The sequence below is a fragment of the Euprymna scolopes genome, chromosome 28 (assembly GCF_053919585.1).
Source record: "Euprymna scolopes isolate OS-2025 chromosome 28, ASM5391958v1, whole genome shotgun sequence".
Classification (NCBI taxonomy): domain Eukaryota; kingdom Metazoa; phylum Mollusca; class Cephalopoda; order Sepiida; family Sepiolidae; genus Euprymna; species Euprymna scolopes.
The window spans coordinates 32,688,785-32,702,562 of record NC_136509.1 but is presented as its reverse complement, the minus strand read 5'-3'; the positions used below and the strand labels follow the sequence as shown (position 1 = coordinate 32,702,562).

General features: G+C 32.3%; 1 protein-coding gene across 1 annotated transcript in view; it reads right to left on the bottom strand.

The window, feature by feature from the left end:
• Window positions 1–1,700: 1,700 nt before the first annotated feature.
• The window catches only part of LOC145249556 (uncharacterized), a 279,663-nt gene continuing 267,585 nt past the window's right edge, over window positions 1,701–13,778 (bottom strand). The window contains exon 12 of the mRNA XM_080111231.1: window positions 1,701–2,702. Within this exon, the coding sequence (XP_079967357.1) occupies window positions 2,613–2,702 (90 nt within the window). The 3' untranslated portion in view covers window positions 1,701–2,612. The remainder of the gene's footprint in view (window positions 2,703–13,778) is intronic.

Sequence of the window (13,778 nt, the reverse complement as noted above, 5' to 3'; positions counted from 1 at the left end):
TTTATAATGTTTGAATTATATTTTCTTCTTTTTTTCTTTTTCTTTTTTGGCAAAATACGTCTTTTTTATTGCTTTAAAGTCTCTGAAATTACGCCTTCTTCTTACTGTGAAACCAAATTACAAACAATAAACAAACAAACAAACAAAAAAAAAAAACATTAAAAAACAATTCTGTTAGTACTGCCCTCAGTACACAAATATTCGCCCCCCCCCCATCTCCGTGCATTTTGTTTTTTGCTTCAAATCCAATTTTGTGAGAATGTTCAGCTTTTAATCATGAAAAGAAAATGAAAATGTTACTTTGAAGGATCAAAACGCTTGTTCCTATGGGTTCGAAATAATGAAAAGGATGGAGTTTGGGGATTTCTCTGTGTGAGTGATATATATATATATATATATATATATATATATATATATATATATATATATGTATATATATATATATATTGTTCTTTGGATGCGGATAACGCAAATTTCAAACCCTAAGTCGTGTTGTATCCTACTGAAGAACACAAAGGAAGGCGAAACTCAAGTCTAGGATTTTCTGCTGATGGATGGTTAATGTGTGTGGGCTGACATGTATGTCTGATATTGGAAAAAAACAATTATATATATATATATATATATATATATATATATATATATATATATATATATATATATATATATATATATATATCATATTCGATTATATATATATATATATATATATATATATATATATATATATATATATATATATATATACCATTTAAAGCAAACTATATAAAAATGATCTACTGACAAATGATGCTGGCTTTCAAAAACGTCTTTTGCATATCTTTATCATAAAGCATCATCACAAATAATCAAATTTTGTTCCTTCCATTCATCAATTTCAGTCCTCTCGTAATATTGTTCATCATTAAACTGACAATCAATCCATCTCGTGAACCCTTATCCTTGAGTGGCTCTTGGCCTTCATAAATTGTGACTCATTGATACAAAAAAAAAATCTCTCAAGTAACAAATTATTTTTTTTTCCTTTTCCTTCCAGAATGAAGAAAAATCATGACAATTTTTTTTCTATTTCCGTGAACAAAGTTTCTTCCCTAGAACTGGCCGCGTATGAACCTCTTTCCAGTTGGTTTGCTTTTCAGCTGACTACAATCTTGTCGTCTTCAAGTCCAATGTAAACAAGTTTTTATTGAACCGTCCTCATAAATAATCTAATTATACCAAGTTTCCACCACAAACGATTACTATACTACTGTCCACTACCGTACACACATTAACCCTTATCCTCGAGTGGCCTCCGGGCCTTGATATGTGGTAACTCCTTTGTAAAAAAAATAAACAAGACCCATTAAGAAAAAAAAAAATAAAAGAATGAAAATAAAACAGGATTGAAAGCAAGATATTATAAATGCAAAGATGGAATGAATTTTTCTGTTTTCCCTCTTCTTCTTCTTTTTCTTTTTCTTCTTCTTCTTCTTCTTCTTCTTCTTCTTCTTCTTCTTCTTCTTCTTCTTATTATTATTATTATTATTACTATCATCAAAAGAAAAAAAATTCAAGTTATTAATTATTTTTTGTCTTTTCTTTTTCTTCCAGAATGAAGCATATTCCTAAACTTTTTGCCCCGGTTCTATTTCTTTTACTGATCCAAAAATCCTTTTTTTTTTTTTTTTTTTGCTCCAAATTATAAAAAATAAAAAATATTTTTATTTATTTATTTTTTATTACCATTTTTTTTTTTTTAGTCAAATTTGCTCAATAGTATGCAGTGGATGAGAAGTCATTACGTTGATTGCCCCGGGCATCCAAATTGGTCCGTATGTTTGCAGGGAGGGGGGCAGCCAATCATATTCGTCATATCCACCTTTCTTATAATATTTCTCAGTACTAGGATTTATACTTGAGTCTTTGGTGCATATACTTTAAGAGTTAGTCCCGGGCATCAACATTCATGACATCACCCGATCTCTGCGCTCCACTGATTTTGCTGGATTAATGAGGCGATTTCCCTGGTCATTCCGTCAGTCTGTGTGTGTATTTTTTTGGGGCGGGGGGGGGGGCAATCGGGGCGAACCAATTATATTCACAATATTTCCCTTTCTCATAATATTTTTTAGAACTAGGATTTATTCTTGAGTCTTTGGGAGTTGGCCCTGAGCATCACCAGGGAATCGCTAGACCTCTGTACGCCATTGATATTGCTGAAGCAAGGGCATATACATAAGTTGATATGTTTCCGCGTTCTTTGTGTGTGGTTTGCTAAAAAGAAGATTTTGATGCTTATAAATAATGAAAATCCAGCTGAATTATGATCTTTTTTTTAAATCTTAAAAATTTTTTTTAATTTCAATCCTTTTTTTTTTTAATCCTGCATAAAATAAAGAGCAAGATTTAATCAGCTTCACTTTTTTTCTCCTTCTTCTTCTATTCAGAAAATAAAGACGTATTTATAAAAAAAAGAAAAATGGCGATTGTTTTTAAATTGTTTGAACCAGTGTTTTTTTTTTTTTTTTTTAGTTCTTTTTCTTGTGTGTATATTTTCTTAAAAAAGATTTTGTTTAGAAAGAGAGATGATAGTTTTTTTCCTTTGCTATTCAAAGCTGTCATTCCGTTTACTAAGTGTACGTAACTGCATTTCCTGTGGCTCGGGAAGACGTTGACGATGCAGATGGACTGACCACCATGGACGCATATTCAAGTAGGGCCTGAAAAAAAAAAAATAAAATAAAAATGAAAAGACGTTTATCAAAAAAAAAATATACAAACTTTTCATATCAAACGTTCACCTGAGCTTTTATCCACTCTCCTGCAAAATTTTCGCAACAAGCACTCGTCTAGCTACAGCCACTATCAACAGTTCCCCTTACTCTCTACCTATGCCTAAATCTTAACATAAATTTCATCAAAAATCAATCCATCTCATTAACCCTTATGCTTGAGTAGCTTTTTAGCCTTTATAAATGGTGACTCATTGATACAAAGTCAAAAAAAAAACTCTCAAGAAAATCTTAGAGTGCAGAGCTACCCCCCCTTTTTTCCTGCCAAAACATGGCGACTCTAACACCTGATGAAGGTTGAAGGTTACCGAAACGTTGTGCAGATAACACTCAAGATGAGAACAATTGTCTTATTAATCTAAATAATATAAACATTCATACCTCATCTCAAATGTATGACACAATCATGTTGACACACCGGTTCTCGCCAGATCACCAAAGTTAAGCAACGTTGAGCCTGGTCAGTACCAAATGGATGCCCATTTGGGAAGGCTAGGTGCTGTATGTACCTTCTGGGAACGTTGGGCGTGGGACCAGCACCCTCACCCTGTAAAAAGAACTCCTCGCTACGAAAAGCATCTACAAAGTTGTAGATGGCCTAAGCCCCTCCAGGGGCTCAAGGGCTATGGATGGACCTCATCTTAAACATTCAGAACTTTATGCTTATTGCTTTTTTTTTTTTGGAGGTGGGGGTTAAAGTAAAGCTAATGGAAGTTAGTGAAATTACATGACTTTCGGAAGAAGGGAGATTCTTCTCTTTTTGCCTGATAACTCAAGCAGACAGATGTAAAACATGGTCGCTCCCCAAAGAACTACAGTGAGGCAGGAGTGATCACACACTATGTAACTAGTTGTAGTAAGACAAACTGCATATCTGTGTTAGAGATGACCTGAAAGCAGAAGCCAATGGAACTACAAAACATGGTTGTTCTTGAGGAGCCTAAGTGGAAATGGAAACGATCACATACAAAAAAAGATAGGTGTAACGAGACAAGCTATCTGTCTAGTTATTGTCTGTATTTTTGAGATGAGGTGTTTTCGTTGATTGAGATTGTCGGACTGACTTCCTCATCTTGGTTGTTATCGTTACAATGTTTTGGCCGTTTTGCCCTCCGGCCTTCATCAGGTGTTTTGTATCGAACTAGGGAACCGTTTGTTAGGAGTCTCGGACCCAACCCATTATTATTATTACAGGGGTACCGTGTTCGGACTCCCGCTAGGCTCTGGGACATAGTTGCTGATTCTCTGTTTTGAATGTTACTTTTCACTGCCTTCGTAACATTTAAAACAGAGAATCAGCAACTATGTCCCAGAGCCTAGCTGGAGTCCGAACACGGTACCCCCGTAATAATAATAAAGGGTTGGGTTCGAGACTCCTAACAAACGGTTCCCCAGTTTGATACAAAACACCTGATGAAGGCCAGAGGGCAAAACGGCCGAAATGTTGTGACGATAACAACCAAGATGAGGAAGTCAGTCCGACAATCTCAATCAAGCTATCTTGTTAAAGTCCAAAGATTATTCACTGTGTTTTTGAATGCTTCAAGATATATTATTAAACCTCTTATAAAATCGTCCGATTTTGTGCATTCACGCACGATCAAAAACCTGCGTTCTCAACAACAACAACAACAACAACAACAACAAACACATGTGTATAATATGTTTATGCACATCACAAATAACCGAAACTGTACAAAATCTATAAAACTAGGCATACGTGAATTGATAAAAAATTTTTTTAGACTTTTTACTAGTGTTAACATGATTAATTGGAATCAGAATCTGGAATCGGAAAAATAAGACCTATTCTGTTCAGTTTTTTTTTTTTTGCGGGGGGGGGGGGGCGTATCTTAGTCGGTATTGAAACTAGAAAAATTTTCACCTAATTTCCAATTTCTAAAACGATGTTTTAAGCATTTTTTTTAAAATATTTTTTTAAACTTAATTTTCCATTACTGGTATTAATGATAAATATTTATTGTTTTTTAAACTATCAGTAAAACTTAGATCTATAGATCCAAACAACATAAAAAAACACGATGTAAATCTATATTTTTAATATTGGACTTTGTATAATTTTAAAATTAATTTTTTATTTGAAACTTTACATAATTTAAAAATATTTTTTTCATTTGAAACTTTGCATAATTTAAAAAAATATTTTTTATTTGAAACTTTACATAATTTAACAATATTTTTTCATTTGAAACTTTACATAATTTAAAAATATTTTTTTTATTTTAAACTTTCCAAAATTTAAAAATATTTTTCATTTGAAACTTTACTTAATTAAAAAATTATTTTTCATTCGAAACTTTACATAAATTTGATAGGCTTCTTTAAAGAAGGCATTTGATTTACAAGATTCCGAAAATATTTATAAATTAAAACATTTTTCTCTAAAAAAAAAAATACTGTGAAATATTATTGATACCACTGGACGACAATTTTTTACGTTTTTAATGTTGCCTGGATTTCTACAACTGATTTAGAATAGTTTTGCACTGCTGGATCAGGAAATGGCATCCGTTTCTCTTTTATCGGATCAGATTTTTGTGCTAAGTTGATTTGAAAAAAAAAATCAGATCTTGTGACAAAATCAACTAACTAGTAACTCATAGAACCCAGGTTGTCAGGAAACCAGTCTATATGCGAAAATAGGTAGTGCATCTTAACGCTTACATTTGCAGCCTAGGTTTCTGAAAGTAGTCAGCATGTTATTGTTCTGCATAGTTTCTGGCCTTATTGTTGCCAAGGAAGTTCTTCAATACCAGAATAAACGCCTTCCACGCTTCCAGTTCCACTTTGTTCATTGAGTTTTCAGACTCTTGATCTCTGATGAGTTGTTAGATTTGAGGATTGTCAAAGATACCCGCTTTCAACTTCTTTATGGTCAATCCTGTAAAGGCCTGACACAAGTAATTTAAGCAGTCATCATCCTTGTCCAGAGCCTTGATGAACTGATTGGATAGGCCAAACTTGATGCGCAGCAGTGCAAAGAATATCATGTCTCTGTCCATCAGACGATTGTTGATGACATTCTTTTCTTTGCAAGGCGTTAATTTATCCTGCACAGGCCAGACCTTTTTCATGTTGCTGAGCACGAATTTTTGGAAAATTTCGAGGTTTTATAACTTCAAACTGATCCCTTTTCGACATAACCATCAATAATTATCGGACCTGAATACTTCTTGTCATTAAAATAATCATTTCCAATCAAAACAGTTATTCGATATGGCATTTTACCTCGACCAACTTCTTCTAAAATGCTTCACATATGCATACATGTGAACAAAAACCACAAACAAGCAAAAAAAAAAAAAACGACATGTAGCCTTAGTTCAAAACGTTGACCTGATTGAGCAAAATCAATGTAATTTTTGGATTCAGCACATCTGACTCGTGTTAAATCAGCTGAAAAAGTATGATCGTAAATTCTTTCCCTTAATCATTGAGATGCAACTAACCAGTGTATATATATATATATATATATATATATATATATATATATATATATATATATATATATATATATATATATAGTAGAGATTTAGAAGGCTATCACAATGCGAGGAATGAGATATATTCGGCATTGATGGGAGAAGACGAAAACAAGTGGCGATTTACAAATCAATAAGTACACACATGTATGTCTATATATACATATATTTATTCAGTTGTATTAAATACAAATGTCTTACTTGTTATGTTTGTGACAATATTCATAATATATTTCGGGAAAAATTCCCCTTTTCAAATGGTGGACGTCACAGATCGATTCAAAGCATTCATTTTCTGCTTCATCATCTAGCATGTTTAATTCACTGCCCGCATAGCAGCAGCTGTATAGCACAACAGCTAGAAGCTCCAACTGTCGTTTGGGCGATCGGGCTTCAATCATAGCTTGAGATAGTTGCTTGTCTAGCCACACTGATGAGGTGTGAAACAGCGGAACAGTACTGTATGTGAATGACTATATATATATATATATATATATATATTAAATTAATCAACAGGAAAGAGAGAGAGAGAGAGAGAGAGAGAGAGAGAGAGAGAGATTTTTTTTACCTGATACGTAAGTATATCAAAGAGTTTCCGGTTGATTAATTTTGAACTGCCATAGTTCACCTGTGTACGTCTACCTACAAACACCAAAAAAGTAAACAATCCCGAGTTCTCTCCTTTGCGTAAAACTCTCACATGTAAAGACACGTGTTGAAATCGTTCCCATTTCGCATTCTTGCAACGCAGAAGATCTGAGCAAACAGATTTCGTTGTCAAGCTGTGAACTTTCAAGAACATAAGTGACTTTTTTGTTACCAAGAGGATTGCTATAAATGCTATTAACGCGAGAAATCCATTACAGATTCTTCTCTTCCAACTGGCAACAAGATAAACGCAGTCTCACCGGGAATCGGGATCCGGACAACACAACTGCGATCACTTGAAATCGATAACAATAAAGATAAGAAAGAATCCATTTCCAAGATGCATCTGCAGAGGTTAATGATCAGAAGCTTGTTGGGCATCGCCATTTTTTTTTTCTTTTCTGCTGGGTTGCTGCGTCAGTATCTATCTTACTGGTCTTACTTGGAATGAATCAAAGGGGTCACCAAGTTTTTGATAATAAATACAAGCGTTGATGCTTATATAATGCTAGCAAGGCTACCCAACATTTCCCAGAGAAAATGTTGAACATATTTCTATTAAAACTTCTATTAATCTGTCTCTTACTTCTCCCAACATCCACTTTCTCGTCCGTCCAGCCCATTCTTCTCTATCTGCACACACATACACACAGACAACTCTCCTTAGTAAAATTGATTGCCGAGGAATAAGCCGACACTTTCTTTCCAAGTCTATATAATAAAAAAAAGGTAGATGTATATATGTGTGTGTCTGTGTGAAAATATTGAACCGATAAACTCTTAAGTTACATAAGACTGAAATTAACAGGAAATAGTAATCATACACCAAGGATGGTTTATAATGAGTAAAGTTTTTGCTTGGATGGATGAATAACGCATACAGAAATATGTCAGCAAGTTGAAATACAAAATGACAATTTCTACTTGCCGACATACTTCTATTACTTTTGCGCTTGTGCAAATTCATTCATAACTTGAAATGGGTTAATTTTAAATCTTTCTTATTTATCTGTCAATAACTCAACTACAACTTGGATGTCTTACAGTCCAACATTAACAAATTCCTAATGAACCGCCCCCTTAAGTAAACACTTCATCAAATCTCCACACTAACGTAATGTACTTGCAATAACCCTTATCCCTGAGTGGCTTCCGGGCCTTGATAAGTGGTGATCACTGTGTAAAAAAAAAAAAAATATATATATGTATATAGTAAGTTATAAAATATATATAGCGATTAATCTCCGCTGAATATTCCGCGTTTCATCCACTCTAGGACTCTTCAGGTGCATAAGCCTGAAGAGTCCTAGAGTGGATGAAACGCGTAATATTCAGTGTAGATTAATCGCCATATATATTTTATAACTTAGGTGCATAAGCCTGAAGATTCCTAGAGTGGATGAAACGCGGAATATTCAGTGTAGATTAATCGCCATATATATTGCAAAATAATCACCATATATATTGCAAAATATATATGGCGATTAATCTACACTGAATATTCCACGTTTCATCCACTCCAGGACTCTTCAGGCTTATGCACCTGAAGAGTCTTGGAGTGGATGAAACGCGGAATATTCAGTGTAGATTCATCGCCATATATATTTTATAACTTACTAACTAGCTCTACCTACGTATTGAGCACTTTTGAAAATAAGTTCACGCATAAATTAATACTTTCGTATATTAATTTTATGTGAGTAAATGAAGTAGTTATATAGAATTTTATGTGAGTAAATGAAGTAGTTATATATATATATATATATATATATATATATATATATATATATATATATATATATATATATATAATATTCAATAGAGAATTGCCTCTGTAATAATAAATGCTAAATCTGCATAATTTAAAATATATTTAAGCATATTTTACAACGGGGCAAGTTCGGGCGCCCCCTACTAGTTAGTAAAATAGCTAAAAAATATTTAAAAAAACAATCCACATGACGAAACCTGGCCCAGTTGACCCCTAAAGAATGAAGTCTTGAATATGAAAATGCAGAATGCCATTTAACTGTCAGATTTAATGGATCCTTTGAGTAATTTAAAAAAATCCATGTTTAAATTAACAACTTGCATTGGAAGACCAACTCAGGGCAGATGTGCAAGGCAAAGTCTGTTGGGACAAAAGATTAGGCAGACATGGGTGATTGAAAAGTAACACCCTATTTTAAAATACATCATTGATATACTGGGTGATTGAAAAGTAACTCCCTATTTTAAAATATATCATTCATATACTGGGTGATTGAAAAGTAACTCCCTATTTTAAAATATATCATTCATATACTGGGTGATTGAAAAGTAACTCCCTATTTTAAAATACATCATTCATATACTGGGTGATTGAAAAGTAACTCCCTATTTTAAAATACATCATTCATACACTGGTTGATTGAAAAGTAACTCCTTATTTTAAAATACATCATTCATATACTGGGTGATTGAAAAGTAACTCCTTATTTTAAAATACATCATTCATATACTGGGTGATTGAAAAGTAACTCCCTATTTTAAAATACATCATTCATATACTGGGTGATTGAAAAGTAACTCCTTATTTTAAAATACATCATTGATATACTGGGTGATTGAAAACTAACTCCCTATTTAAAAATACATCATTCATATACTGGGTGATTGAAAAGTAACTCCCTATTTTAAAATACATCATTCATATACTGGGTGATTGAAAAGTAACTCCTTATTTTAAAATACATCATTCATATACTGGGTGATTGAAAACTAACTCCCTATTTAAAAATACATCATTCATATACTGGGTGATTGAAAAGTAATTCCCTATTTTAAAATAAATCATTCATATACTGGGTGATTGAAAAGTAACTCCCTATTTTTAAATGCATCATTCATATACTGGGTGATTGAAAAGTAACTCCCTATTTTAAAATACATCATTCATATACTGGGTGATTGAAAAGTAACTCCCTATTTTAAAATGCATCATTCATATACTGGGTGATTGAAAAGTAACTCCCTATTTTAAAATACATCATTCATATACTGGGTGATTGAAAACTAACTCCCTATTTTAAAATACATACAATTTATTTCTGAAAAAAAAAAAAGTATTGATTGAGGTGATTTAAAAGTAACTCCCTATTTTAAAATATATCATTCATATACTGGGTGATTGAAAAGTAACTCCCTATTTTAAAATACATCATTCATATACTGGGTGATTGAAAACTAACTCCCTATTTTAAAATATCATTCATATACTGGGTGATTGAAAAGTAACTCCTTATTTTAAAATACATCATTAATATACTGGGTGATTGAAAAGTAACTCCCTATTTTAAAATACATCATTCATATACTGGGTGATTGAAAAGTAACTCCCGATTTTAAAATACATCATTCATATACTGGGTGATTGAAAAGTAACTCCCTATTTTAAAATACATCATTCATATACTGGGTGATTGAAAAGTAACTCCCGATTTTGAAATACATCATTCATATACTGGGTGATTGAAAAGTAACTCCCTATTTTAAAATACATCATTCATATACTGGGTGATTGAAAAGTAACTCCTTATTTTAAAATACATCATTCATATACTGGGTGATTGAAAAGTAACTCCCTATTTTAAAATGCATCATTCATATACTGGGTGATTTAAAAGTAACTCCCGATTTTAAAATACATCATTCATATACTGGGTGATTGAAAAGTAACTCCCTATTTTAAAATACATCATTCATATACAGGGTGATTGAAAAGTAACTCCCTATTTTAAAATACATCATTCATATACTGGGTGATTGAAAAGTAACTCCCTATTTTAAAATACATCATTGATATACTGGGTGATTGAAAAGTAACTCCCTATTTTAAAATATATCATTCGTATACTGGGTGATTGAAAAGTAACTCCCTATTTAAAAATATATCATTCATATATTGGGTGACTGAAAAGTAACTCCTTATTTTAAAATACATCATTGATATACTGGGTGATTGAAAAGTAACTCCCTATTTTAAAATACATCATTCATATACTGGGTGATTGAAAAGTAACTCCCTATTTTAAAATACATCATTCATATACTGGGTGATTGGAAAGTAACTCCCTATTTTAAAATACATCATTGATATACTGGGTGATTGAAAAGTAACTCCCTATTTTAAAATACATCATTCATATACTGGGTGATTGAAAAGTAACTCCTTATTTTAAAATACATCATTGATATACTGGGTGATTGAAAAGTAACTCCCTATTTTAAAATGCATTATTGATATACTGGGTGATTGAAAAGTAACTCCCTATTTTAAAATATATCATTCATATACTGGGTGATTGAAAAGTAACTCCTTATTTTAAAATACATCATTCATATACTGGGTGATTGAAAAGTAACTCCCTATTTTAAAATACATCATTCATATACTGGGTGATTGAAAAGTAACTCCCTATTTTAAAATACATCATTCATATACTGGGTGAGTGAAAAGTAACTCCCTATTTTAAAATACATCATTCATATAATGGGTGATTGAAAACTAACTCCCTATTTTAAAATACATCATTCATATACTGGGTGATTGAAAAGTAACTCCCTATTTTAAAATACATCATTGATATTCTGGGTGATTGAAAAGTAACTCCCTATTTTAAAATACATCATTCATATACTGGGTGATTGAAAACTAACTCCCTATTTAAAAATACATCATTCATATACTGGGTGATTGAAAAGTAACTCCCTATTTTAAAATACATCATTGATATACTGGGTGATTGAAAAGTAACTCCCTATTTTAAAATACATACAATTTATTTCTGAAAAAAATAAAAAAGTATTGATTGAGGTGATTGAAAAGTAACTCCCTATTTTAAAATATATCATTCATATACTGGGTGATTGAAAAGTAACTACCTATTTTAAAATATATCATTCATATACTGGGTGATTGAAAAGTAACTCCCTATTTTAAAATACATCATTGATATACTGGGTGATTGAAAAGTAACTCCCTATTTTAAAATACATCATTTATATACTGGGTGATTGAAAATAACTCCCTATGTTAAAATATATCATTCATATACTGGGTGATTGAAAAGTAACTCCCTATTTTAAAATACATCATTGATATACTGGGTGATTGAAAAGTAACTCCCTATTTTAAAATACATCATTGATATACTGGGTGATTGAAAACTAACTCCCTATTTTAAAATACATCATTCATATACTGGGTGATTGAAAAGTAACTCCCTATTTTAAAATACATACAATTTATTTCTGAAAAAAATAAAAAAGTATTGATTGAGATGATTGAAAAGTAACTCCCTATTTTAAAATATATCATTCATATACTGGGTTATATAAAAGTAACTCCCTATTTTAAAATACATCATTGATATACTGGGTGATGGAAAAGTAACTCCCTATTTTAAAATACATACAATTTATTTCAGAAATATAATTTATACAATTATTAAATATGAAAAGAAAGTATGATACATGGACTTTTATTTAAAATTTCAATATGGCTGCCTACATTCGCCACCAGTTTTTCAAGTCGACCAGGAATCGCATCAATTGATTTCACACGGAACTCTTACCGAATCGTAGTCATAACTAGGGCTATGACAAGAGAATATTCTTTTCATTATTTTGACTCCCGAGTATATATAAGTTAATATCTTACATGTTCTTAGATAGAGTGATGTGGTTCTCGATTGATTAACTGTGTCTAACTGTGTTGGATGTATACTCGAGAGTTAAAACAATGAAAAGAATATGCTCTTGTAATAGCCCTAGTCATAACTTCAATGTATTTGTCGCTTTGGAGGAGCTCCATCTTCTTCTGTCTATATAAAAGGCAAAATGTGTGCGACCATTTCGTGTATGTCTCGCAAAGGCTTCTTTCGCACACGCTCCAGAGGTCGTTACGATCGCTTAAAACTGTTTATATAGGTCCTATATAATAATATCTAGGATTTAGGAAAGCGCGTAGCGTATAGATTTATTTACATCGACTTTTACAAAATTATTGCTATTTTGGCTTCTCACGTGTTGATTCGGCTTTTTCGTATAAAAAGCGAAACTAATTCAAAGCTAACGGTATGTTCTCGGCCAGAAGCAATCAGCTTTGATCAATATTGGATATCAGACAGTTGCTATTCAATCTGGACAATTGGGAGCTGCTTTCCCCTCCCCAACATCTGTTGGGGGAAAAAACAAATTTGGGTAAACAACCGCAAACGCTGCGTGACTTCTATTTGACCTTCTTAATTAGGTCAAATGGAAGCAGCAGAGTTAACTTTTATTGCGCACGCCTGTTTTTATAGTTAAATAAATAAATTCAAACCAGTCTACGTTGTATATCGGCGGTAGCCCAGTGGCTAACGTCGCACGTTTTTTTTTTTTTTTTTTTTCACACATTAATTTCCAACTCAAGGGTACGAGTTCGATCCTCATACTCACCTACCAAAACATTTTGTTTTTATTATTTAAACCACTCCCCCTGGAGTTTTGATTTACCTCAAAATACCCGGGCATCGGCGGGTACCCCCTGCTAGTCTTGCATAAAAATCAAATCTCTAATATTGTCCTAATCACTAATAGTTGACTAAATTTCATCTCTCAACATAGTAGGCATTTTCCACACTTTGCAGTTGTTGTTTGTGAATGGCTGAATGGCCAATTCCCTGAAAGATGATTAGGTCATCACGGTTCGCACAAATAGCTGACCAGAAGTTCTGACTTAATATCCTGCAACTTTTTCTCTGAGCTTGGCTGAAAGAACAAAGAAAGTCTACTCAACCAAACCAAGAAATTTAGAAGAACTTGAATCACT